This window comes from Aspergillus affinis, assembly GCF_023601865.1.
Source record: "Aspergillus affinis strain CMG 70 chromosome Unknown NODE_116_length_112947_cov_90_404359, whole genome shotgun sequence".
Classification (NCBI taxonomy): domain Eukaryota; kingdom Fungi; phylum Ascomycota; class Eurotiomycetes; order Eurotiales; family Aspergillaceae; genus Aspergillus; species Aspergillus affinis.
In genome coordinates, this window is record NW_026515897.1 from 39,644 (window position 1) to 66,393 (window position 26,750).

The 26,750-nt window shown below is 48.3% G+C and overlaps 9 protein-coding genes across 9 annotated transcripts; 4 read left to right on the top strand and 5 right to left on the bottom strand.

The window, feature by feature from the left end:
- Positions 1 to 1,442: 1,442 nt before the first annotated feature.
- Positions 1,443 to 2,690, bottom strand: KD926_000791 (pectate lyase family protein; the record flags this gene model as incomplete). The annotated part of the gene is made up of 5 exons (XM_053104607.1): positions 1,443 to 1,910; positions 1,979 to 2,064; positions 2,130 to 2,215; positions 2,297 to 2,523; positions 2,586 to 2,690. 5 exons carry the CDS (start codon positions 2,688 to 2,690, stop codon positions 1,443 to 1,445), a joined length of 972 nt encoding a protein of 323 aa, XP_052952124.1.
- A 1,088-nt stretch (positions 2,691 to 3,778) lies between these two features.
- On the top strand, positions 3,779 to 5,107 carry KD926_000792 (isopenicillin N synthase family dioxygenase; the record flags this gene model as incomplete). The annotated part of the gene is made up of 5 exons (XM_053104608.1): positions 3,779 to 4,072; positions 4,159 to 4,239; positions 4,322 to 4,708; positions 4,767 to 4,946; positions 5,003 to 5,107. The coding sequence occupies 5 exons, from the start codon at positions 3,779 to 3,781 to the stop codon at positions 5,105 to 5,107; spliced, it is 1,047 nt and encodes a 348-aa protein (XP_052952125.1).
- A 954-nt stretch (positions 5,108 to 6,061) lies between these two features.
- KD926_000793 (putative dUTP diphosphatase Dut) lies at positions 6,062 to 6,643 on the bottom strand (the record flags this gene model as incomplete). The annotated part of the gene is made up of 1 exon (XM_053104611.1): positions 6,062 to 6,643. The coding sequence occupies one exon, from the start codon at positions 6,641 to 6,643 to the stop codon at positions 6,062 to 6,064; it is 582 nt and encodes a 193-aa protein (XP_052952126.1).
- Positions 6,644 to 7,509: 866 nt separating this feature from the next.
- Positions 7,510 to 10,656, top strand: KD926_000794 (FAD-binding oxidoreductase; the record flags this gene model as incomplete). The annotated part of the gene is made up of 5 exons (XM_053104612.1): positions 7,510 to 7,638; positions 7,693 to 8,851; positions 8,916 to 9,024; positions 9,670 to 9,775; positions 9,958 to 10,656. The coding sequence occupies 5 exons, from the start codon at positions 7,510 to 7,512 to the stop codon at positions 10,654 to 10,656; spliced, it is 2,202 nt and encodes a 733-aa protein (XP_052952127.1).
- Positions 10,657 to 10,830: 174 nt separating this feature from the next.
- KD926_000795 (YoaK family protein) lies at positions 10,831 to 11,502 on the bottom strand (the record flags this gene model as incomplete). The annotated part of the gene is made up of 2 exons (XM_053104613.1): positions 10,831 to 11,435; positions 11,493 to 11,502. The coding sequence occupies 2 exons, from the start codon at positions 11,500 to 11,502 to the stop codon at positions 10,831 to 10,833; spliced, it is 615 nt and encodes a 204-aa protein (XP_052952128.1).
- A 6,846-nt stretch (positions 11,503 to 18,348) lies between these two features.
- KD926_000796 (isocitrate lyase/PEP mutase family protein) lies at positions 18,349 to 19,477 on the top strand (the record flags this gene model as incomplete). The annotated part of the gene is made up of 3 exons (XM_053104614.1): positions 18,349 to 18,591; positions 18,650 to 18,797; positions 18,855 to 19,477. The coding sequence occupies 3 exons, from the start codon at positions 18,349 to 18,351 to the stop codon at positions 19,475 to 19,477; spliced, it is 1,014 nt and encodes a 337-aa protein (XP_052952129.1).
- A 949-nt stretch (positions 19,478 to 20,426) lies between these two features.
- On the bottom strand, positions 20,427 to 21,371 carry KD926_000797 (uncharacterized protein; the record flags this gene model as incomplete). Its single annotated transcript, XM_053104615.1, has 1 exon — positions 20,427 to 21,371. The coding sequence occupies one exon, from the start codon at positions 21,369 to 21,371 to the stop codon at positions 20,427 to 20,429; it is 945 nt and encodes a 314-aa protein (XP_052952130.1).
- Positions 21,372 to 21,724: 353 nt separating this feature from the next.
- On the top strand, positions 21,725 to 23,339 carry KD926_000798 (Hsp70 family protein; the record flags this gene model as incomplete). Its single annotated transcript, XM_053104616.1, has 6 exons — positions 21,725 to 21,875; positions 21,947 to 22,392; positions 22,450 to 22,570; positions 22,619 to 23,028; positions 23,096 to 23,193; positions 23,258 to 23,339. The coding sequence occupies 6 exons, from the start codon at positions 21,725 to 21,727 to the stop codon at positions 23,337 to 23,339; spliced, it is 1,308 nt and encodes a 435-aa protein (XP_052952131.1).
- Positions 23,340 to 24,667: 1,328 nt separating this feature from the next.
- On the bottom strand, positions 24,668 to 26,255 carry KD926_000799 (uncharacterized protein; the record flags this gene model as incomplete). The annotated part of the gene is made up of 3 exons (XM_053104617.1): positions 24,668 to 25,692; positions 25,756 to 25,933; positions 26,055 to 26,255. 3 exons carry the CDS (start codon positions 26,253 to 26,255, stop codon positions 24,668 to 24,670), a joined length of 1,404 nt encoding a protein of 467 aa, XP_052952132.1.
- Between the last annotated feature and the right edge of the window lie 495 nt (positions 26,256 to 26,750).

Below are 26,750 nucleotides of genomic sequence, written 5' to 3' on the forward strand. Positions count from 1 at the left end.
ATCGTATTTGTGGAAGATACAATGCTGGTCGTTCTCTGAGGGCTTGTTGGTATTTGTGAGCTGTGGTTTGTGGTTCATGATGCCCAAGGCCATGAGTATGTACATGCAAGATTACCTAAATGGGCAACGTTGAAGCTATACGCTTACATCTTATTTACCTCATGTCTACTATGACAGATTTCTTCACAAGACACGGAAGATATTAAGACTGTTGAGCATCTCAGCTAGATGACTACTGGTTCTATCATGGCATTGGATTGCGCTAGTATCATGCCTTATTATAGTTATTAGCGTATATACGCTATTACGTCTAACAAATCTATCCCATGCGAGATGTGCGAATGGTTTGAATGCCTGATCAGGATAGGCTGTAATCTACCCTGTCATTTCTATTGGTTATTGCGTATATAAAAAGTCTAGGGGGGAAGATGTCTTATTACTGCTATTTGTACGCCATCGAACTAACACGATCGTCTGGGTTAGTTGAAATGTGAAATTTTATTTGTCCATACGATCACCTCTAGTGTCTTCTATGTAAATCAATATGAGGTACTGTGGAGGTCAGTAGATAGGTAATTGGGATAATTTGAATCCAGAATTAGTGCTTGTGAACAATTACCCAGGGAAATATATCATGTAGCTGCATATTATACGCATATCACACTTCCAAGGGCAAGCTATTATCGTACTATAACGCGGCACGTCACACCCTCCTTGGTATTAATCCAGCGACTTCGTGAGTAAGACAACTAGGATGGTAACGTAAAGGGATTGCGTAAGCATGTGAGAAGACGAGTAGGAATGTCGTATGTTCAGTTTATTGAGGCCTAGGTGGATGAGGGATGTTTGTTGTAGATACTCTGAACGATTTGCGTTGGAGGATTCTGATCGTTGAGAGCAGATCCAGTGTCATACTGGTTGGGAGAAAGACCGTAGATTGATGCGATGCAGGCGTACATAGGATGGTTGGTATGGTATCTGGGAGTATGCTAGACGTGCAAAATAGAGGGTTCGTTCAGTACCAGGACATTGCAACCGAATCTGGGGCACTGAATGTGAAACACTACATACTTCGTAGGACTTCATTCCTTGTCAACTTTCATAACCGGATATTATCCGAGAGCTTGGGCAGTGACCGTAGTGCAATCGGAAAACAATTCCCTGATGAAAACAAGCGAAATGTTCAGCCAAAGTTCAGCAAGATTGCCTACATATTAGGGAGAGAATTGAGCAAGTGATAACTTGACTATATTAAGGATATATAGCAAGCTATGCAATAAAAAATAAAGATAGCGATGATCCAGCGCATAAGAAGATGTACAAAGAATCAACCAACTAAGCCCTCGACATTCACATCCTCCTCGATCGAACCACCCTTATCTCCCACCAACACATTTTCCCTCTCACTTCCCAAGGAAAGCAAGACTTCGACCCACATTCACTTAGAAAGTAAGAGTCTGACCAGCAGTGCCAACAACGGCAGCCTTGACCTTGCTGGAGCCAACGAGGTCGTACTTGTAAGGCACAGAGGTAAGAGTACCCTTAGGGGCGGTGTTCTCGCCATCACCGAAGTCGTTGTCGTTGGCAACAGCGTATCCATCATCGTCAACGCTGTAGAGGGGCTTCTTGGATCCGACGAACTGGTTGCTCTCGACGAGGAGCTGGGCGCCGAGACGGGTGTTGATGCCGTCGGAGGCGTTCTCGTAGTAGCTGTTGTAGATGTGGCCGGTACCGAAGCGGAACGAGGGAGCGCGCGAGTTGATGTTGTACCAGTAGTTGTTGGCGTAGGTGATGCGGAGGTGGCCGGTGTCTTCGTCGGCGTTGGAGTTGGAGTGGCCGACCAGCGAGGCCTTGTAGTGGTCGTGGATGAAGGAGTTGGAGACGGTGACGTAGTCGGCGGCGTGGGTCAGCTGGATTATGGACAAGTAGGTTAGCATGAGCGTTCGGGCAGTGAGAATGGGATATGGAAGAGACGTACGTCAATCAGACCGTCGTAGTAGTCCTTGCCGTTGTCCTTGTCGGAGGAGACGTCGACGTGATCGATCCAGACGTTGTTACCCTTGTCTATGTGCTTGTTAGCATGTCTCTTCGGACGGTTCGCTCGGTATCATATAAAAAGGTGTACATACTGACGGCAATAGCATCGCCGTTCTCAGCGAGGACCTTCTTGACACCCAAGTTACGGATGATGACGTTCTCAGTCTCCTTGACGATACTATCCATTCAATTAGCATTCCGCATTATTCAAGATTCCAGATTGCGCTGTAGAAAGCGTGCCCGGGGCCAGGAAACATACAGTCCGAATCCCTCGAGGATGGCGTTGGAGTCTTTTCCGATGATGGAGGTGTTGGAGCCGACCTTGACCTGCTTGGCGCTCTCCTTGATGGTGCCGTCGACGTAGATGACCTTCTTCTCGTCACCCTTAGCGGCGGCGGTGAACTCGGCGTACGAAGAGACGGTGGTGGTAGTACCGCCGGCACCACCGGTGGTGCCGCCGTTCTGGCTGGCGTAACCGAAGGCAACCTTTTGCATGTCAGTTGAGGATTCGGACCTTGTCAAGGGAGTGAAAGAGGCAGGAAACTCACGTCGTCAGCGGAAGCACGCTTCACGTTGGAGGTAGCGGTGGGCGCAGCCAGAGCCTGTCCAGACAGGACGGTGGCAAGCGCAAGGAAGAGCTTGAAGTTGGCCATTTTAGTATGGTAGTTGATTCACAGAATCGAACTTGAAGATAAAAAAGGAAACGGTAAGAATGAAGGTAGAAAGGTGAGGAAAGTAGAGGGGGAAAGAATGACAGGAGAGAACTTGCTGGAGAAGCAAAGAAAAATCAGGATGGAACGAGGAGATTCTCTGGGGTACTTATACTGGCGCTGATGCTGAGACTGTCCTGGTCTGAAGTGCGATGGAACTGATTTCCATTTGTCACTATGGATGAGAACTATGGACTAGAACCCACAGACGAGAGCATGTCCACATCCATAGGTGGACGGATTCAAGAGATCGGCGTCACACGAGTCCTGAAGGGGACAGGAACAGGAGACAATTATCCGGCGAGTAAGTTACGTAGGAGCCATAAGGTGCCCAGAACAGAAAAGCAGACTGTAGAAAAGTCGACTGGCAGGGGCGTGGCTTAGCATAAGATCGAGCTATAGTCTAATTGAGACACGGAGAACTTCCACAAATGACTGGTGCGTTTCAGGATGGGCTTGCCAAGAACGGGGATTTGATTAGCTCTTCCTAAGCTGGAAGACTGGGTGTTATGGCGTCTATGCATCACCAGATGGTCAATTGTGCTGATTATACGCCAAAGTGAGGTGATGGTACCCCTGGAAGACCTAATGCGACACGGAAGACGGAGGAATTGGCACAGAAATGCCGGCACCGAGTCTAACAAGAGTTCTGATGCCGTCTGTCGGTTCCTGGGAGACGTCATCCGCAGTGGATCTGGGACAAGAACCGTGCCAAGAGCCAAGTCCGCTTGATGAGAAACATCAGGATGGTGGAAACTCCAACGTCGAACCATGATACTCGCCCTCATCCCTATAAGGAGCGGACGAGAAAAGTAGGGCTTGTCGAGTCAGGGGGTGATCACTGACCGTGGATGAGTAAGAAACGGATGCCTGACGCTGAGGCAATTCTCAGGTCCGCGTGATTGGTGTTCGCTTGATCCTGCCACCCCCGCCGACAAGAAATGTCACTCCTGGGAATTTCCTACAATCACCTCGTCGGTTTCCAGTAATCTCATCCTGAAACCCTGAAATCTCCCTGGGGTGCATGCGCCATGGACCGCGACTTTTCCGCCATCCCCGTCATCGATTGGCATCGGCTACAGGACCCTGGCACTAAACCTCATGCATTGACTGAATTGCGTGAGGCCATCTTCCAGGTCGGCTTCATCTACCTGACCAACCATGGCCTTGAAGATCTCATCCTGCGCACCCATGGAAAATTACCCGAGCTGTTCGACCTCCCCGACGAGGTCAAGGAGCGATGCAACATGATCAACTCGCCCTCTTTCGTGGGATATACTCGACTGGGGGCCGAGACCACGGCCTCCAAGACGGACTGGCGGGAGGTATGTGCTTTGCAAATCCTAATTATGTTTTTCCATCCTATCGTGTTGCTCGGCTTTACGCCGAACGCAAACTGACACATGCACAGCAATATGATTTCGGAACTCCGGGGATGAAGCAGTGGAACCCTCAGGATCCATTCTGGCAGAGGCTCGAAGGAGAGAGCCAGGTGTGTCTCACCCCTTCTATTCTATTATCAACGTAACCTCCGTAGCCATCCTCTCTAAGCCCAATAATGTATGCGTGCTCAGTACCCCGACCACCCGGGCGCCAAAGACCTCGTCGAAGAATACATCCGCGAATCCGCATCGCTGTCGCAGCAGTTTATGCGCGCCGTGTCAGAATGCCTCTCGCTTCCGCTTTCGACCTTTGAGTCCTTCAAGGGCAATATGGACCGATTGAAGTTCGTCAAATATCCTCCCGCAGCGCCAGGATCCCAGGGCGTCGGTCCACACAAGGACTCGACAGGACTGTTTACTTTCCTGTCGCAAGACGACACCGGTGGTCTTCAGGTGCTTAACAAAAAAGGCGAATGGATCGATGCTCCGCCCATCAAGGGCAGTCTGGTGGTGAATATCCAGCAGGGCTTTGAGGCCATCACGGGAGGTATTTGCACGGCCACGACCCACCGTGTGATGGTGAACCTACCCTCTTTCTTGTACCTCGTTTATCTTACTGGTTGCTTACTTCTTCCAGGCGCCGGTCAATAAAATAAGATACAGCATTCCGTTCTTTCTCGGTGTGCGTATGGATCTCACGCTAGCTCAGCTGGAGGAATCCGCCAAACATATTGTCGAGCGGATTCCGGCGAGTAATGATCGGAAGAAGAGAGCTGTTGACGTTCCCAGCGAGTTTCTTTCGCCGTTGTATTCTTGCGTGAGTTTGCCCAAACCGGTTTGGCTCTATTTTTAACGATTTACTAATAGCTATAGTTCGGTGAGGCATACCTACGAAACCGCATTCTCAGCCATCCCGATGTTGGACAGAAATGGTATCCGGAACTGTATGAGCGGTATTCTAAGGAGGTGTTGAAATAAGGTCATGAATCTTGTACGACTGATGATACACATGATGCTGCACGTATATAGTGACTTGTAAGTTGCAACAACTCCCCCTTAGCTGAACATCTTTATGACTCCAAATTTGACATCCACAACTCTACTACAATGTATACACAGTATCGAGTAGATGCCAGTGCAATATCTCACACATCTATCAAATATTTTCCAGTAATACAATCGCAACCTCACCATGTAGTTCAAACAATCCCACAGCGAGTGGATCATCGAGCACATGAATGACGGAGCCCCCGGTCAGCCACATTATCCACCTACCCGACCGGGTAAGCACGAACTCGAATTTGTTTCAGGCTTTCATCCTTCGGCAGATTAAATGCCCAGAACTGGCAATCAAACTATGGAGTCTTAGCTGTGGGTTGCTCCTTTCCATTTTTGCCGCCGTCATATGATTGAATCATGTCTTTGGTTATTGTTTCTCAATGCTCCAGAACGGACATATCCTCAAACCTTGTAGCCTTCAACCTACCGACGTTACCCATAGTTATTCCGGACTTGTCAACGGTTTTGGACTCTTGTTACAGCCTGTCCAGGCTCGTAGTGGGACCTCCGACTTCCAAGCTCCTTGGCTAAGAGTCTAAGACTTCTATGGAGTACCAGCCTGATCTTATAAGTCATAACCAATAATTAATGGCGATGTGCCCAGGCCACAAGTCTGGGAGTATCCGGAGTTCTACCGCAAGCGATGCACTAACAAGGAGTATTAATTAAGAATTTAATCTATTCCTACGCCCCCAAGGTACGTTACTTTTCCCTCGGAGTCCGGAGTGCTAACCTACCCTCTAATGTCTTTTTATGACTACCCATCATCATATGAATCGCTCTTCTCCCTCTTCGAACCCAACCCAACCCAACCCACGACTCAATGCCATTGTTCTCATCCAGAATTCCGCAACCTCTAACCTCACCCAGTTCCTAAATCCCCCCAGACCCCTGATACACCCCCTTATACCCCTCCTCGACACTCTCACTCATACAATGAAACACCATCTGCGCCAGTCTCGCGTCCTGCGCAACCCGCACCCCGTGTGCATTGAACACTTGCATCAAGGCTCCCACTGCCCCGGTATACCCGGCGTCCATGACCCCAGCGTGAATGGCCACCCCGGAGCGAAACAGCGAGCTGCGCACGAAGATCTGGCCGATCACGTCTAGCGGAACGGAGACGGTTTCGTTGAATTCGACGAGGTAGGTTCCTTGTGCGAGGGTTGTGAATGGGGAGTCTTGATTGTTATTGTTGTTAATGGTGCTGCTGCTGCGGGTGTGATCGGCACTGTTATTGATAGCGGATGTGGCATTGTGGTGGCCCGGTAGAGGAATTTCGACGGTTGAAGCTGTCTGGCGGTGGGTATTGTCGAGATCGACCGTTCCCGCGGAGTTAAAGGTTAAAATTCGTTTGAGGGTGAGGTCGATTCCGCAGGGCTGGACTTGGAGAGATGGTGATTTGATGTTTTGGATGATCAAGCGGGTAAGGAGCGTGCGACCGGGAAGGATCATAGTGAAGGGGAAGATCAATGATTGAGTAGACCTGTGGCGTAGGTTGACAGCTATTAAGGTGAGATATAATTGTATTAACCAAGTAGTTTCTTTAACAAGAGTAAAGGTCAACAGCAAGCTACATATATAAGTTTTTACAATTACTTGCAGAAATCTGTTGACTGGACAACCGATATTGCTGCTACCGTTGGTAGGAAGGCGTGATAATCCTTCGAAGTGGCGACGATCAATTATTGGACTTCAAGATCATGGCTGAAAGCCAAAAAGATATTTTAACTTTACGTTTGAAGCTTGAATGTTCAATGCACATGAAGCTATCATCGGGATTCTTATTTGATATATATATTTGAATCGGCACTGCAGGGGTGAACTCCAGATATAATCATACACTTCGAAGCGACTGTGGTAAGTGCACAACATTTTATTGTTTTAATGGAAATTCAACGCCGGAACCAAAGCCTTGCAACTCCTGAACGCCCTAATATTAAATCTCAAGAATGTAACAATGCCCTGGATCGACACTGGTACCGGAAAAGCAGCGAATGTGTAGGGTGTATGTACAGTATGTACAGCACCCCCTCAGGGCTTGCCAATGCACGTGGAACAATTTCCCAATCCGGCCATGAACATAAACATTTTCTTCATATTGCAAGACCTGTCTATAGATTCAAGACAGCTCTCATCGTTTGTGACCACGAGCCAATTCTCAAAGTAAGAAATGACAAGCAAGTGGATCTCGCTAACTGACACCGCACTACGGAGCAAAGGATCAACACGAACCCCGCAGATCCGATCATCGTCTTCATCTCCTGGATTTCCCCTCTTTGTTCAACAGATCCCATACCTGCATCATATAGACACGCAACATGGCCATTTCTGACATAGCCCTTCAGTCCCTCCGTGGCTCTCTCACCTCCTCCACGATCTACACTCCCTCAGACCCTGGCTACCAGGAAAGTCTGCGTCGATGGTCCGACACGGGCGTTAAACAGGCGGTAAGACCCCGCACCCATAATTCTTACATTTAACTAAGCAAAACATCCCTGTAGGGTGTGGTGGTTCAACCCACTGAAACCACCGATGTCCGCGCCGCCCTTCTCTGGGCCCAAGAGCACAGTCTCGATTTCGCCGTCAAAGGAGGCGGCCACTCCGTTTCCGGCACCAGTTCCAGCGAAGGCGGCCTAGTGATCGATCTCTCGCGCATGAACCATGTCACCGTGCACGAGGAATCCAAGACCCTGACCGTGCAAGGCGGCGCCGTGTGGAAAGACGTCGACGAAAAAGCCGCCCAGTACGGCCTCGCCGCCGTCGGCGGAACAGTCAACCACACCGGCGTCGGTGGCCTCACCCTCGGCGGTGGCTACGGCTGGCTAAGCGGAATGTACGGCCTCACGATCGACAACCTCCTGGCTGCGACGGTCGTACTGCCTAATGGTGAGATCGTCTCCGCGTCGGAATCCTCCCACCCAGATCTCTTCTGGGGTCTGCGTGGCGCCGGCTACAACTTCGGCGTCGCCGTCGACTTCACCTTCCAGGGCTACGAGCAGACTAACTCGGTCTACTCGGGTATCGTTTCCTTCGGGCCCGAGAAACTCGAGTCCGTCATCTCCGCGTTGAACAAACAAATGGAGAACCCGGACCCTAAGGCCGGAGTGATGTGCATTCTCGCGCAACCCCCGGGCGCACCTACTCTCATGGTGAACGTACTCGTCTTCTACAACGGCACCCAAGAAGAGGGCGAATCGCGATTCGCGGAACTTCTCGCCCTTGAACCCGTCGCCAACATGATCTCCATGATCCCGTACTCACAGCTGAACTCGCTCCAAAACCCCATGGCGACCTACGGCGACCGCAAGACCTTCAAGGGCCTGTTCTTCCAGACTCCGCTGAACGCCGGATTCCTGCGGACTGTGCTCGATGATTTGAACGCGAAGAACGACGCGCATCCTGACCTCATCCCGGCGCTGCTGCTCGAGTGGTATGATATGCGGAAGACGTGCAGTGTGCCGTTGGACGCGACCGCCTTTGCGAACCGCAGTGCGACGCAGAACGGACTGTTGAATCTGAGATGGTCCGGTACGGAGATGGATGGAACGCATCGCGCGTGGGCACGGGAGATTCAGGCTAGCTTCAAGAGCGAGTTTGAGAGGGTGCACGGCAAAGGTGGCGAGGACGACGATGTGCCGCAGTATATTAACTATGCGGAGCGTGAGTTTTCTACATACTGCCACGAATGCTTGAGAGTGGATCGTGCTGACTTTTCTTTTTCCAGCCGGCGACGCGGTCGTGAATAACATCTACGGTCAGAATCTCCAGAGGCTGAGGGATGTGAAGAAGCGATATGACCCCGGGAATGTATTCAATAAGATGCACCCGATCGTGTAAGCGGGGAAGAAATCAGGATCATGCATAGTCTCAGCCTGACTAGGTTGCATGTGTTGACATCACTGTATATAAGCACTCATACAAAGAAGCGGACATGACTTGATCACCTGTCCTAAAATAAATGAGATCACCTCCAAGCTAAAATCTCAGATCATCATGATCCATCACATTCAATAGTCAAGCCACCAATCAACCAATCCGGATCAAAGCCAGTCATCGACTACCGAGTCAAACCAATCAATCAGCTTGAAGTGCAGAAAACTATCCAGTCAGGTTCCAAATTGCCTCGCTGGAATGCAGTCAGCGGAATGCGGACGTGCCATGATCGACAGAGCTATACGAGAACCGCCCCATTCAGGCAGTGACTCCCTTGCAGAAAATGTCCCACATTCAGCCTTCAGAGGTATTGTTCAGCTGGTCCCGCGAGGTCCGATTCGGTCGATGGTGCACCTGACGATATGTGTATAAATAAAGGCCCTGGCTATGGCATTCTTCTGGTCCCCTTTTCTGAACAAGTCGCATCTGAATAATATCTGAATCGTCTTTCTTCCAAACAAGATGCGTGGGCGACAGTTCTCCCTTCTAGCATGTACATGCTCAAGTCTCTTATCCTTGGTCGGGGCTGAACGCCCTGAGTTCAGTATCGACCAGCTCTGGGAGCTGGAAAACAATTTCTGGACGCAGTTCTTGTACCCGGCGAATGTGAAACAGATCAATGCGACAGACGAGTCGGTATTTGCTGAAGATGTAAGCTCTCTTGCTTCGTTGCCCCTCGACACCGAACACCTATACACGCAATCATGCCCACTCACCACCCCAAACCACCCATCCTATCCTATGACCATCTCAAACCCTAACTCCACCATCCCCATCATCTCCCCAACCTCACGCAAAGCCCAACGTCTAACTCCGAGTCAAACAACAAATAGGTCCAAGGCCGCGTCGACATCACCCGCACCTTTGACGGCCGCGAGCTCAACAACGAATACATCTTCGGACTTTTCACGCAACCCGACACCGTTAGTCTCACCGGAGTGCCCATAAACTACAACATCACGCAGTTCGCCGCAAACCAGAACATCGCGTCCGCGACCACCGTGCTAACATTCAACGTGACAACCTTCGGCGTGCTCCTCCCCCTCGTCATCGACACATGGATCGAGTTCAACGCCGACGGCAAGATCGCGCAATACGACGCCACGTTCCGCTGGTTCGACTACTTCGTGAGTACTTTGCTCGGCGTAGCAGCGAAACGATTCAACACTACCGACGAGGCCGAAGTGCAGAAACAAGTAGCGGGGATTGTTGCGCCGACGGTGTGTGACCAGAGTATGAAGTACTGTGGGGATTATGAGCACTATGAGAGTCGGGATCAGTGCATCGAGTATCTGACGAAGGAGACGCGGTTCGGGCAGCCGTTTGAGTTGGGTAAGAATACGTTGCTCTGTAGGGAGGTGCATAAGCATATGGTTGGGTATCGGCCGGACATTCACTGTTCGCATATTGCGCCGTCTGGGGGCGCTTATTGTGTGGATGATATGGATTATCAGCAGGTGGTGCTGCAGAAGTATTTTGAGGATTCGTGGGTGGCGAATGGGTTCGCCGATGAGAATATTTGGGTTGCTTGATTCTTTGCTTGCTTTTGATGGGTATTCTCGAACAAGGGCCTAGACCAAGGAGTAAAGAGGAAAGAGAAAGGAAGGGTATATATAAGCAAAGCCATCTAGAAGACATAATAAAGCTACCAAGTAATAAGACCAATTCAACGTGAGGATTTTGGAAATAACGCAAGAAAAAGACAATCAAGACGAAACTACCTCATCCCCCCAAAACACCCAAGCTCCAGCAATCCCCAACTTTATACCCGCAGCAATCCACAACGCCGCATAGATGTCCCCGGTCCCTTTCGTGATCCAACCCCCGGCAATAGCACCCACCAGGGTCAAGACAAACGCGAGTAGCCTCCGATCCCTCTTCTCGTTCCTCAACAGAAACAACTTCGGATCAGACATCATATCACATATCAGACTGGTGATCACGACCGTCGGGATCTCATTGAACCCTAACGCGCGACTCGCCACGATCTGTCCGGCCGACTGGATACTCAGAAGCACGATGGGCACTTCTTGCGTCCACTCCGTCTCCGCCTCGCTGGTTGAGTACGGGTTCTCTGGGATGCCCGCGATCGCGCCGCCCGTGACCAGCGCAGCGGTGAGAATCAGCATGATGACCTGGAGGAGAAAGGAGAGGATTAAGGTGCCACGTTTCTTGGGGCCTAGGAGGCGGTTGAGACGCGCGAAGAAAAACGACCCTATGATGAAGCATCCGATTGAGGTCAGGGACCGGGCCCAGCCGTATGGTCGGGGATTCTGGTTGGAGGCACCCAGTCCAACGAATATTGTGTTTCCTGTTCATGCTTTGTGAGAAAGTGAGGTATTTATGTTTAGGGAGGATGAAGACTGACCGGTTTGCATGGAGACGAAAGTGTTGTATGCTGGGAATTGGTCAGTGGGTACTATTCCTTATCACTAGGGGTATGGTATTGTCAACAAAAATCAAAGGAAATGGAACGGACCATTGTATATCGTGCTATCTACCACACCAGAGGTAAAACAGCAGGCAAGTAGGAGCCAATCTGTATACCTGGGCTGGATGTCCGCCCTGAGAAACGTCGAGAGACGATTCTTTCTCGGATACGACACATCGGACATGATGTCTACCTGTAAAGCACACACCACGGAAACTCAACTACAAGAAAGACAGAGACCAGGAATGAAAATAAGAGTTGACAGACGAACACCGAAGAGGGGAAAGCGAAGTATACCCATCAAGTTAACAACCGCATGTCATAACAAAGACCGGGGCAGACAGTTAAAAGCCCCCAATTTAACCCCTCAGCGTCGATCCTCTGCGAGCACCAATCGCACCAAGAAAAAGCAAAACAAAGTACGAAAAACCAATAGGCAAGCCCCCAAGAAAGCCAAGCCACGCAATACCACCTCCGTCCCGCCGAGAAAGCGACTAACGGAAACTCGCCGGGGATCTCTTCATCTGCGATGGGGATGACGATGCCCGAGACCGGAATAATGCGCAATTTTCTCTTGTTTCTGCAGGAGGTCTTGGCATACAGTGGATATCAGTTCGGTCAGAGAGGGGAATTTAGTCACTTCTCAGCGGATATCGATAATATGTTGAATATTGCAGGGATGTGGATTCGGCCCAGGTTTGGCCCGGTTAGTTCATGCTAATCGGCTTCGGGCGTTGGAGGACCCCTGAGTTGCTATTTGCTAGCTTTTCATTTATTCGTGCTTCGTCACGGCGCTTCGAGTATCCCGTTATGGATGGGGTTGGTATTTCCATATTGTGTTGCGTGTCAGTGAGGGATGTGCCACTCCGATAATGGCAGGGGCCTTTCTCATGCTGATTGGATAGGGAGATTGTCAGATGTAAAAATTGACTCGAGGTAGCACCAGAGGAGTAATACAGATATTCCACAATCCCGATCAGTAGTCTCGATTGGTCCTTCTCAGCCAGCCAGCTAGCCAGCCAGCTAGCCAGCCAACTCTATCGATCCCTCGTTTTCTGACTAGAAAGAAGCGTGGAAGGGCTGCTGACGGCGGTTGGGGTTCCATTCTACCTAAACTGGACCATTCCCATCACGAAATCTCCCATATCACAAAATAACATGGATGAACTTTGTACTCCAGTCTCGTATGTAATGCCAACCATATGATTGTTCAGCTCCAGCCCTATCTAGGCACGAGCACGCGTGGTCATTGCAATTCAGCCCAAGAAGGCTGCAATACAGTGGAACAAATTGCTCGCCGATCCGGCCCGGAAGCCAGAAACCCCAGAGTTGGCAGCATAGGGCAGAGTCAGAATAGGAAGAGAAACATGTTCATCTTCGCTACCGCTGGGCGTAAGACACTTGCTCCCATCTAGTCAGCCTGCGTCTCACAAGAACGTATAATTACGTCGATGGTGCGAATATCATCTTCTTGGCGTCTTTGCATTCTGGGCAAAAATGTGTCTTACTGTGCTGGTGGAGTCCTTTCCACGGGAGTCTGGCCTGGGTGCTCCGGTGGGTATTCGGAGGTCCGACATGTCAATGAGTTGAGCGATTAATAAAGTCCAATCGATAGAGAACCTTTCACAAAATACCTAATAAAGTCTTTTCAGGTTTGGAAAATCACGTCACGTAGATACTCTATTCGAGCTGACCAGGAATGCTCGGGACAAGACTGCCCAGACAGAGAGAACTAGCGTGGATAAATGATCGACATCTATTGGTCTCCGCGGACCGAATCTCGGTGGTCCTTCCGAGTGTAGACTGCAGAAAAAAGGGTACGGCTAGTTCCATGCAACCGAGACAATACTAATTCGTCTGCGAGGACCTTTGATGGCGGAGAGCGGCGTTATCCCCCACGGGGGGTAGAGTAACGTCTTGGCCAGTCATTGTGGAGTGTGCAGACGCTGTTCAGCGTCTAGATTTATTGATTGTGGGTATCATTAGTATCCAATTATTACGAGGTTTCTAGGATTAGACGATTCTAGCCCAAGTGGGAGCTATTCACTCAGTTTCATGTTAACAAGTTCGCTCCTAGTCCCTCCACTTCGGGGACTGTACCCGCCACTTTAGAGACTCATTATCTTGGCTTACAGGGTATTTAAAACGAAAGTCAATGTTATTACGCTGCATTATCAATCACTGAGTAATAACCCTGCCTGTGTATTACTTAATTCGGCAAGTATGTAACCCGATACTACCAGTATCCCGACTATAGTACACATCCCACCCAATATCACCACGTAATCCATTCAATATCCCAGCGGAGGACAATACTCCCTTGTTATGATAGCTACCGTCTCAATGCAAAAGGATCATGACCGATCGTCGTGGCATTACCACTCTTCGGTCGCCTCCAGCGTCGCAGGCAAAGAATTAGGAACCACTGTCGATCCGGAAAAGCACGGAGGAGACCGACAAACGCCCAAGCCAGCCAAGTCACGCGCTGCCACCTCATGAAAGGCAATCTGAAATCTGACCGCCCGATACGGCCAATCGGTTCCATTGACCGTTCCTCTCGCCTTTAGGCTGGGCGAGGGATAATGGTGATGGAGTTTTCGGAGTGGGCTCCTTCTTGGCGCCGGGAGGAGATAGAGGAGGGGGTGATCTGGGTCTTGGTAGTGGTCTTGTTTATCGATGAGTGAGCTTGCAGATCGGATAAGCAAGTCAGCGAGTGACTGGCTGGGCGTGGGTTTTAGGCATGGTATTTCCGGTGTCTGGGCGGCCAAGACTCGGTATGGGGGAAGGGATTCGTTTCGGAGAGGAAGGCTGACTGAATGGGAGGTTTGTGTACTGAATGACTGTTTTTTTCCTTGGCTGGATAAACAAATTTAATGGTGTGTCTGTGTGTTCTGTACACATCATAACTAGGGATGTTGTTTACTTGATCAGACTTACGTATCTGTTTCTAATTAGTTCAACTCTCCTGGCCACTGTCCTGTCCCTAGCTGGAAACTCAAGTCCAAGGCTTCTGCCTGGGTAAAGACATTTTATAGGCACACGCAATAGCCATGATGATAATATCTCGTCTCATCCTCAGTCATCGCATACAACAAAACATTCTCGCCAAGCGAACGCTAACACGATCACGATCACGAAGAATATTGGGGAGACCCTATCTCGCTTTAATAAAAGAGCTTTGAAATGTAAACTTGCATAGGCGCGCTCGATGCAAGATGGAGCGCTGTTGAATGAAGGCAGATTGGTGGATGTCTGTCTTTCCGAGAGGCCATAGGTCTGAGCGATGTGCGTGTGCATGCAGGTTGAGGCTCGGCGCATGGATGGCTGGCTGGCTTGTCGGTATTTGTATTATCACCTATTGATTTGATTGCTTTTCCTTGATTTCTGATAGTTAGCTGGCTGTTTAGTTGACCTGATATGTTGGGATAATTTTATCTAGGTATTTATGTCTTCTCCTTTGGTAATCAGGTAATTAAAGGTATGGTCCTGAGGGTATAGAAGGGGTCAATAAACGAGTCTACGGAGGATTCATCGCGTGTACAACATGCACCCTGCATAAAATACCAAACCTTATGCTGACATGACATTACATTGCATAGCATTGGTGAGCGCTTAAGTTAATTTGTTCTCCAATTGGCGAGATGATTTCTCAATGTCTGTAGCAGATATCGCCGATAACGGCCAGGACGCTTCTATGCACACACCAGAAAGCTATACGCGTCAGCGGCATAATATCTCAATATTGCTTATCAAGAGATTGGCCTACTCCCAGTGTGATATACGAGAAGAATCGGGTCCCGCGGCAGCTAGGTACGCTGGATAGTCGTCAAGAAATGGCCCGCGGACAAGCGGACGATTCGCAGCTCCGAAGACGTTGCGGGAGAGGGGTCGATCACTAAACCTAGACATGTATACAGAAAAAATTCTTTTGCTCTTATTAATCCGCTCTGGATATGTCTGTATTCAATTGTATGTGGTTGGATGTTGGTTATGCTTGCTTAACTGGGATGTATTGAAGAGTTGCCACTTTCTATGAATGACGACCCTACAACTGTAGACATGCTACAGAATTGAGGACATTTATTGGATGATATTTTACAGCATCTGTCTGTAAGTTCCTATTTTGTTAAACCCACCCAGGAAAAGATATTGATAGTTTCTTTCAAGGTACCCGATGCCTATCAGTAAACATCAAGTGAAGATTCGGCAAAACCACGAGAAAGCTATATCGACATCAACCGAATTTTTATCCTAGTTGACGGCACATGCTCTGCTCATCAAGAAAAACTGGCGGAATGTTGATGCTAGCATGTCTTGGGAGCTATGGGTCTCGGTGAGCACATCTGTATTCGTGTGGTTGGCACAGGGTAAAGCAAGCTGCTGGGTCCTACATTCAACCAATTACGACATTCTTGAGGAAAGGCTTTCTCCAATAATCCAATTTATAACAACTAAACTGTTGATAAGCAAATCAATAGTCAAGTATTCCTTCCGTGGCGTGACCATGACCGACAAAGTACGGTTTCTTCTTGGTTCCCATTCGGGAGTGCGATGAGAAATATCAACTAGAAGCGACAAAAGGTCGAATGGCTTATAGCTACACATACGCTACTAATCAGACAATATTATCCAAGTTAACCTAATTCATATTCCCATAAGGCCACCCATTGTTATCTTGTATCCAGGAATATGGCCGAAGCAAAACAGGGCAAATCGCCACAATTATCTGACCACTTACCCGCCTCAATCCAATCACGTGCCCTTTAGCAATAAATTGTGAAGAAATTCGCCGGTAATCCACTTGTCCCAATCGAGGCTTATCCGATATACGCGCCGACCTCTCCTTCCAAGCCTTTAGTATCAAATCCAGACTTGGAGCGGGCTCGGTCCGGAACACATTGCACACCTTCCGTACGGTCGACGCACCGATACATTATGGCACAGGACTATTTGAAAAAATACTAAACTGGATGAATAGCCTTTCTTGTCGACTGGCATACGGAACGGCCCGTGGCAACAGAGGAGGGGAGAATAACGATCGCTGCTATGCCCAGAGTCGCGTTCACGATGCCAAGATGCTTGGCTCCTGCACCTTGGGAGGAGGCCAGCGGAGAGGGAGTCGTAATATTACCGCGTGGGAGAACACGGGCAAGAAAAAGGTAGATGTCGCAATTGGTATGAGAGGCTGCGTATAGCCTTTGCATGTACCCAAGCAAGGAGTCATTCGTAGGTGTATGAGTGTAACTTGACCGCAGGCCTAGTCAGCCGTGAGGTCGTACAGAATCATGGCCGCCAGCCCGTCCGCTGGGCGACACTGCATGCCTCATCTCTTGTCGAAACTCAGTATTGCACGAGAAAGAAAAGAGGGGTGTGGTGCAGGTAACACAACAGTGCCTCTCCCACCCCTGATCAGCATGTGCCACATCTCCACCCGAGGAGAACAAGGAAAATACTAAACCCTTCATGGCTTGTACTGCGGTTTTCGGCGGATAGCCACCGGCGAAAAAGGACACGATCACTCGCACTATCTCAAGTAGATCACCCTGCATGCTCCCCATTCGGCTAATCGATAGTAGTCTGAAGGAAAGAAAATGAAACTCTCCGAAGTTATCTTGGCGACGAAGCTCTGCAGATCAGACCCGCAAGTGAATTGCTCAGTTTAGCAACGATTCGTCGCGGAATGTACAGACTAGTCTAGAATTATATGACGCCAAGAAAAGAGTAAACTCTCTCTTTTCAAGGAAATCAAGAGATGGGAGATACGGAGCACGAAAAACGACCGAACGTGTGCCTTTGCACGTCTGACATGCATCATTATATGAAGCCAAGAAAAGAGTAAACTCTCTCCATTTCAAGGAAAGCAAGAGATAGGGGATACGGAGCACACGAAACCGCCGAACATGTGCCTTTGCACGTCTGACATGCATTGAGCCCTACAACCGACTTCTCTCCCTCTCCCTCCCTCTCGTATTTCTGCTCGTCCACTCATCTGTTCACTCGGCCAATTGCCAATATCCTTGGCGTGCTTCATCACGATGGATCCGGCCCGGGTGAAATCTCGTCTATTCAGGCGGACTATCCGAAGCGATTAGAGAACCTCTTTCCCTCGGTGGGTGTTTCTACTGCGCTGTGGCTCACTGCTCATCGTTTGCCAAGACCCATATCTAGCTTCATTGTCTTGGAAGTTGACGAGGTTTGGAATCAGTTCCCTCTTGCTTCAGCCCCCCCTCCCACCCCCTCCTCTTTCTGCCAGGGGGTTGATCCAGAATCTTGTGACTGGCCCTGTTTGGACCTTCCGGAGCGTTCCAGACACGATGTCTACGCGTCCTGAGGACCATCTTGGCGTTTTCTATTCGTGCATTGCTACCCTGTTTAGTCTGAATGTTATGGAGGGTGAAGATGATCGTCATCGGTTGTTGAGCCGGGAATTTGTCCCAGCCAAGTACTTGAGTTGCATTGCAATTAGGCATGGCAGGGAGGGGGTTACGGAGATACCTGGCATTGCACCATGTAGCAATCCGGGGAGAAGAGAAGGAGGGCGGGGATGACCTTGTCACAATCACCATCTGACGGATGGAATTTCCCCCGAGGGGAAAGGACCGGAGAAGGACTGAACTGAACTAGATGGAGGACGAAAAAACGAGAGTCTGGGGTATATAAAGAGGTCTTGAAAGCACCATCAGTCCGTTTGTATTCTCACTCTCATCCGCAATCTCAATCCTCCCATCATCATTTCTTCATACTATCATTTCCATTGTCTAATCTTCTTTAATCCTAAGTTCAATTTATCACAATGAAGGTTGAAGAACCCTCTTCCAACTCCAGCATGGCCATTACCATAACTGTCGAAAAGGATGGCTTCTACGAGATTAATGGCACCCGTCAGGAGCCCACTGTCTCGCTGCACATGCTGGCTGGCGCGTCCAAGCTGCGTCGTCACTTGCGGGAAAGCAATGAGTTGATCGTGTGCCCCGGTGTGTATGACGGTCTGTCTGCTCGAGTTGCCATGGAAGTTGGCTTCAAGGCTCTCTACATGGTAAGTAACACTTGTAACCATTCTCTTTGTATGGGCCCTGTGATGCTGACCAGTCAAGACCGGAGCAGGAACCACGGCCTCCAGACTCGGCATGGCAGATCTCGGCCTGGCTCAGTTATATGACATGCGTACCAATGCCGAGATGATTGCCAACTTGGACCCCTACGGCCCGCCTCTGATTGCCGACATGGACACTGGATATGGCGGTATGTTCCCAATTGTCGCCCTTAATTCCCTTACAGCACATCCTGACAGTATACTAGGCCCTCTTATGGTCTCCAAGTCCGTCCAGCAATACATCTCAGCTGGTGTGGCGGGATTCCACATCGAAGACCAGATCCAGAACAAGCGATGCGGCCACCTTGCTGGCAAGAGGGTCGTTGATATGGAAGAATACCTGACCCGCATTCGCGCTGCCAAGCTAACCAAGGATCGTCTGCACTCGGACATCGTTCTCATCGCACGCACCGATGCCCTTCAACAGCACGGTTATGACGAGTGCATCAAGCGTCTCAAAGCTGCACGGGATCTGGGTGCCGACGTCGGCCTCCTCGAGGGATTCACCTCGAAGGAACAGGCCCGACAAGCGGTGCAGGATCTAGCGCCGTGGCCCCTGCTGCTGAACATGGTGGAGAACGGCGCCGGGCCGGTGATTACCACCAAGGAAGCGCAGCAGATGGGGTTCCGCATTATGATCTTCTCGTTTGCCTCGTTAGCACCCGCCTACCTGGGCATTAAGGGCGCGTTGGAGCGCCTGAAGACGGAAGGCATCACGGGCATCCCCGACGGACTGGGGCCGAAGAAAATATTCGAGGTTTGTGGACTGATGGATTCGGTCCGCATCGATACGGATGCTGGTGGAAGTGGCTTCAAGAACGGAGTTTAGTGCAGTGTGCTTTTCCCTGTTTCTATGTTTTCATATGATTCGATGGCGCCTTACCTCACTGCATCTTTTCGCTCTTTTCTCATTTCCTTTTGTCTTCCCATTATTCCTGTCTCATTTTTCGACTTTCCTGTTTCTATCGCACACCCCTACTGCAACTATCTGGTCCACCACTTAGACATTACTTCACAGACTGGACAATGAAACGAACAATTTATTTGACTTATTTTTCTCCTCTCTGCCGATTGAAACCCTGTGTATTATTGTGGCTGTGAGCACAAAAAAATAAATTAACTCCGATCTACCATTGGTCGTGAACATGTCGATCCATACCTACATCTCTGCCGGACCGCAATTAGTCTCTCTCGGCTGTCTTGGCTGATTACGGTGTCATCTCTCGTTTAACCCTGGTTCTTCTCTATGCGCTGCGTAGCGTGGGGAGACCTTTAGCTTTTTTCTCTAAAGATTGGTGACGCTCATTTATGTGGATTGTGGATTTTCCTAGTGTCGAGCATTCATACCCGTCCCTCTTGATTTTAGGGCCGCTGGAGCCTTTATTTTACTTTGACTTTTTTTTAGCGGTTGTTTTTTCTTTATTGTGGCCATTTTCCCCCATAATTCCGATTAGATACCGATTACTGTCAACCATGGGCTCCGTTGCAAAAGACACTTAAGTTTACTCGTCTGGACAGCTAGCTTTCCAAACATAGGATAACACGACTCTAGAAGATCATATGATCAGGAGGGGAAGATAAACCTTATGGAACGTCATTAGCAACTTCTCGTTAAATAAATCCGTCTCAAAAACTCTCTTAGAATCCTGAAGCAAACACCAAAAAATATCGCGGAAATCATATCCGACTATGACGACGTTCGATGAAAGCCATCACCATCATCATCGATACGAAAAACCTATTCGCATTATGATTACCTAGCTTGAGAAGTGTCGAAGTCACTCCGCCTTCATCCCGGGAATCGTTCTTCCCCGGGCGCGTTGGAGCTTGTTTAGAAGTTCGTTTTTGATTTTGCGCTCCTTCGCAAGGTCCCATTCGAGGTCGAAGATACGCATCTTGAGTTGTTGGATTTCCTCGTCGTATCCTAGTGCGGTACGCAATATATCGTCTTTAGGATCGTGTGGGGGTGGATGACACCCGGACGGGCTGTCATATGAAAAACAGCATCCGAATTCGTCAATGGGGTCTCCCCGGTCATAAGGAAAACAGCTAGAGATCGAGGACTGTTTTTCGTAGAGTGGTGGATAGTTGATAGTGCCGAGACGAGGTTTGGATTCAGGAGGTATGTCGCATACTTTTTCAATGCAGGGGTTTTGTCGGAGATAAGCATCATATCCCTGCTGCTGCACTGGAGGAAGGCTATGATTGAATGACTGTTGGCTATCTGCAGAACGACGTAGAGTTGTGCGAAACGCAGGATCGAAGGTCGGTGAGGAAGGTGGGTCTAAGATCTTTGAGTAATAGTCGCGAAGGGAGCCAGAGGCCATTGTATTGATTGTTTCCTTAGGGGTTTTTGATGAAAGGAAAGCTTGGTATTGAGTTGGAGGTGCACATTCTGTGAAATATTCCGGTGGTTCAGTGCTGGGGGTATAACTAGGAGGCGTGTTTGATCCCGAAGTCTCACTCAGTTTGTCGTAGAAATCCAGGCAGCTTTTTCTGGGAGGTGTGGCTGGCTCGTAAGATTCTTTGAGGAAATCGTAGAAGCTCTTTGTACTTTTTCTAGGATTCCTTGTTGATAGAGACGTTTCATCAAGTTTATCGCATGAATCCATACTGCTCTTTCTAGGAGTCGTGCCTGGCAGTAATTCGTAGAGATTCCTAGTAACTTTCCTAGGAAGCGTGTTTGATTGAGACGTTTCATCGGGTTTGTCGTATAGGTCCATACTGCTTTCTCTGTGATTTGTGAGATTATAATTTTTCTTGGGAAATTTGATGGTATAACTACAAGCTCATATACAATCTATTATAACGTTAAATACCTAAAGAATTTCCAGTCCGAAACCTAAGCGGATGCCATCACTACGGAAGCGTGACCCGTTGGTTATTTCCATGACGGCGTTTGTATATCATGACTGAGGGGGCAAAGGTTATTGATGGGGTGTTAGGAATAACCAGTGTATCCGTTTTCCTTCCTTATACTTTCGGTCTCTGCTCTTATTTCGGACTCTCCACTTCATCTTCTTTCCATCATACAACCCTTCATTTGAAGCGTCCGAGATCTCATAACTCGTTCATCATGGTACTCTGCTTCCAGAAATCCAAGCCTAAGGCCCCTATCGAGGTACATGTTGGTATCGACATTGGTACCAATTACACTGGGGCTGCCTTCGCCACCAAGGAAACCCAAATAGTACGTACTATTCAAGAGTGGCCGGATAAAGGAGCTCGTATGTCTACCATTTTCTTCATTCCTCTTCCAGCAAAGTCCACAATCCGAACGCTAACACACGAAGCGCAGGTGTCACCTCTCAAGTCCCTACCACAATCAGTGGCTCTGCGTGGAACAAGAAATGGGGTTTCAAAACCCAGACAATGAGCGATGAAAATGTCATTCGCGGTTTCAAGGCCCTGGTTGAGAACCCTGACACAGACTACGAGCCTGCCGTGGCATCTAAGCCCCTGATAAAGAAGCTGTTCGCGACACCTGATGCTGTGATGGGTGAGTATTTGCAACGGGTTATTCGACAGATCAAAAACGAGCTACGACAAGAGCTCCAACTAGATTCGAGAAACATGGCAGTGCATTATTGTTTGACTGTGCCTAGTTCCTCGGATCAAGTAAGGGATGCCATGAAGACCGCGGCATCCAGGGCCGGGATTTCTGACTTGGACTTGTCGATGGTTTCTGAGTCTGATGCAGCCTTAATGGATTGTTTCCGTGATCATTATGGCGATAATATACGTGTATGTTCATAATATGGCTGCTTAATTGCTCTTGGCGATTGCTAATGAGATTGATAGGAAAATGGCGTTGTGTTGTTGGTGGACGCTGGACACCGAAAAGTCAGTGTGGGGGCATATCAAAAGAGGATTAAATCTCCGACACATTTTAAGAGTCTCCAGAGAGAGATTGAGTGGGCTAGTATGTATCTTCAAAAGGAGCGACATACGAGTACTTACTATGACATAGCGCAGTTTTGTGGGTCAGCAATGCTAGATGACAACTTTGAAAGGTTTATGATCAAGCTGTTTGGCAATGAAGCTTATTTTAAACTGTCCCATAAGGCTCGTCAGACAGCAATGCGCCACTGGCAAGAGCACATCAAACCATCTTTTGGACGGTGTCTGAACAAGGATGAGAAGGGAGAGGTGACATACTTTGTCCCAATGCCATATGTCAAAGATGACCTCTCTGTTGGACTAAAAGATGGCTATCTGATGATAGATGAGTTCGTATTCCAGCAGTTCCATCAAGATGATGTGCTAAAAGGTTCCTGCAGAGCCCAAATTAAGGGCATATTTGATCCCGTGATCCAGCAGGTCAAGGACATGCTAAGTTCCCAGATTGTCAGCGCGGCCGCTGTCAAAAAGAATATCGAAGTATGTATCGGGTTTTATACGCAGATCGTGAAGGATAACGAAGATATTTATTATTTATAACCTGTAGGTCATTACCTTGGTCGGTGGTTTCGGTTCATCCGAGTATCTCTTCCAGCAGCTGAGCGCGGCATACCCAGACCTCAAAGTGCTACAGCGCCCCGATGCGTAAGTTAAGAGCTACCAAAGTACTTTGAATAAAACTAATAAGATTGCAGTTGGTCTTCTACAGCCTGGTAAGTGCGAACAGTCAATTGAAGTCGTCCAACGACACCACTAAGTGTAACACAGTGGAGCTGTCCTCCATTCGCTAAAAAACCGTCGAAACATTGCACGCCGACATTACGGAATTAGGTACAACACCGATTATGACCCGAAGGTTCATAGACGAAGAGATTTGTATTATGATCCCCTTGAAGAAAAAGACAAGGCTTCTCATCAAATGGAGTGGGTGATCCAAAAGGTACATTCAACCCAGCAACCACAACATGCAACGAGTCTTTAATAAGCACTGCAGGGTGATATAATAGATGAAGGTGACCTGAATGTCTCTTCATGGTATCACACTTTTATGCATCATCAGTCACTGTCAGGATCACATGCTCTGTATGCTTGTGACAAAGACAAGGCACCACAGGTATCCACATCAAAAGGTAAGTGGGATATCTGCATCCCTCAAAGGCAAATGACTATGACTTATCCATTGGTAGATGTTTACCGCATCTGCAGCTACAAGTATGATTTTAACTCTGTCCCGAAATCGATGATCTGCCGGAAAAAGAATTCCAAGAGCGTCCCCTACTATAAAGTAAATCATAAAACTACCCTGACTGCAACCTCTACGAATCTCATCATTGAGGACCGGTGCAGTGACATTGTCTGTGGAACAACGAAAATTGATTACTAGCTCGGTGTCTCCTTGTTTATTCACTTCATTGGTCTTCGGTTCTTTGCTTTCGCGGTACTTCTTTTGTTGAGGGCCATAACGTTGTTCTGAGTCAGATTCATTTTCGGGGATATGAAATCCAAAAGGTTTATTGGGGGAAAAAACCTTGAAATTATAGTCATCCAATGTCCTCTTTATTTGATCAATATTCGCAATGGGAGTCGCAGCTCTTCGTAGTCACAGAAAAGCATAGCGTAATCAGAGAATTTTCTAGCATCTCTCTAACTACACCAAGGTCTGCTGATTAGTGACGCTCATTCTAGATATGGCTTTCACTAAGCTTCTTATAACTACAGGTACTTATATAGTTTGTATATATTACTGTTTATAGAGTAGTACGGGGAATTGTCACGGTTGTTAGAGACTACTTAAGATAATTAAGGATTTCTACTCACGCCGAGCTATGAGTTTCGCAGAGAAATGGCAACATATGGGGTAAAAAAGGCAAGATTTCTGCGACGAGTTAAACTAAAGAAAGCAAACTAACTGAAAGCAACGATTCAAATGAAGCAAATAATACGGTTTTGATGAAAAATCCTGAAATTTCCGCCATGGTCTTTCACCGACGGGGCCGAACTCAGTCAAAGGTGTCATTGATCAACAAGGAAAAAATGAAGTCATCATGAAACGGCGAGACGGCCAGGAAGGATACCGATTACTGTCAAGCTAGAGGTAGACGGGCGGCAGGATGTCGAGTTAAAGCGAAGTATAAGATATCGAGTTCAAACGATCCTGACCACGGTATATATAAGACCTGTAGTCTTCGAGCTCTCTGAGTGTCCGGTCGAGGGTACCCTTAATCTGCGCAAAACGCCCTTGAAGATTTTCAGGTTCGCATCGCAACTCTCTGGCAGCGTCCTCAAAGTGCACCCGTGTTGCTTGCTCGTTCAACCCCGCATAACGAACCATACTATCCAACATTCGGACTGCAAAGTCCTTATGTTTTTCGATAAGCGGACCGAGCTTTTCTCGAATGTCTGCTTGCATAGAGAAGTCGTGTGAAATGAGGTTGCAAATAAATCGCCGCAACGGGTCCTCTAATTCGGTGTAGGTAAACACATCATCTATAACCTCGACGAAACCGTCCGCGTTCGTCCATAGCGTCGTCCAAGGCGAAGGCTTTTTCGGCTTTGACCAATCCATCGTGGCATACGTGGCATACGAAGGGTGGTACGGTTCGACTTCGTCCATCTCAACGCGATGATCTTGCTTTGTCCAATATACTTCGGCTGAGCGCATGAATCTTTCTTGAGCCAAGAGACGAAGGGCGGGGATCTGGTATTTTTTCGCAAGGAGATACATCTGAAGAGATGTGAATAGAGGAGGCTTGGGATGAGAGACAGTACTGGCTTCCTGTTTGCTCTCTTTCTGGAGAGATGTGACAAGACCTTTGTGGTCGGAGGCTTCACAGGTATCCATGCTCTCCACTTGAAGAGATGTGGTCGGATCTTGGTGGCTTGGGGCTTCACCACCCTCTTCTTTTTCCAATTCATTATCATCTTCTTCCATTGTATCTGTTTTACCATCGGGGCGGTCAGACTCGTACTCGGAGTCATATTCCAAAGGTTCATCAGATTCAAATGGCTCTTCATCGGCATCCTCTTCCGATTTGAATATTGGGTCTTCTGTATCATCGTCAGGAACGATGGAACCACCCTCCTCTACGTCTTCGGGGTAAATTTGTAATTCCTCGCTGTCGAATTTCATAGACATGATGGTATCTGTGATGCCCATTAGTTCTGGCCGGTCCAGAAAACATCCAATATAATAAGTTTAATATGCACCTGGGCCTTTTGTCAACATCTCCTCATGAACGCTGTCTGTTTCCATCATGGTCTGAATGGCAGGCAGTTCGTCAAAATGCTCTCCGTCCGAATAGTTCCCCGTATAAATGAACTGGAAAAGCAGCGCGATAAAGTCGGGTTTCTCATCTGGTAAGCCAAACGTATCATTCACCGTCCCCTATACAAAACGCAAAATTAGCCCAGACAGAACTATATGCAGCAAGTTGAGAGGTTAATATCAGTATATCCTCTACCCGTCTATAATAAGCCGCAGCAAGGTATGGGCACTGCTGGAATACTGTAAACTTATGGACCTGGAATTTGCGACCTTGACAGGTGACGGTGAGATCGGTGGCTTCCCCATTCTGATACGAATCCCACGACGAGGTCTGCATGGTGGGCGTGCAACGATGTGTTGGATGACTTGGATCGACTTTCATAGTCGAGTAATTCTGCTCGATCAGGTTTTGCAGGTTGTTTGTTAGTAGGATGCAAGGCATTTTGGCGTGTGATATATGATCTGGAACTGATCTCTGTTGACTCATATTTAGTCTCAGCATCATTGTGACGCCCGTGGCGGGCCGTACCCATGATGATATGATGATCACTAAGAGCCAATATTCTCATTCGGAATGCAATTCCATCATGTTTTTGTTAGCTAATGACAGTCAAAGCCCGCTATATCGACCTATTTAAAAGATTCATGGATAAGCGAACCAGCTAGACTTGAATAATAGAGGGATGCACGTCTGTCAAGCAATCTACTACTAGAAGGGAACTGTAGGCTGTGCGGTTCTATTTGGTAGTCGCGGATAATATGATACTGTATAATATAGACAAAACTTCGTGAGCGAGGTCAGAGATAACCAAGATGAATAAATCCAACTAATCGAGATGCAGCCTATAGAGAAACAAGGAGGTTTCTCTGGTATTTCATATCCTTTGGCAGACTGCAACCTCAGGCATTCAAAACTGCCTGTATATTTTTATGCATC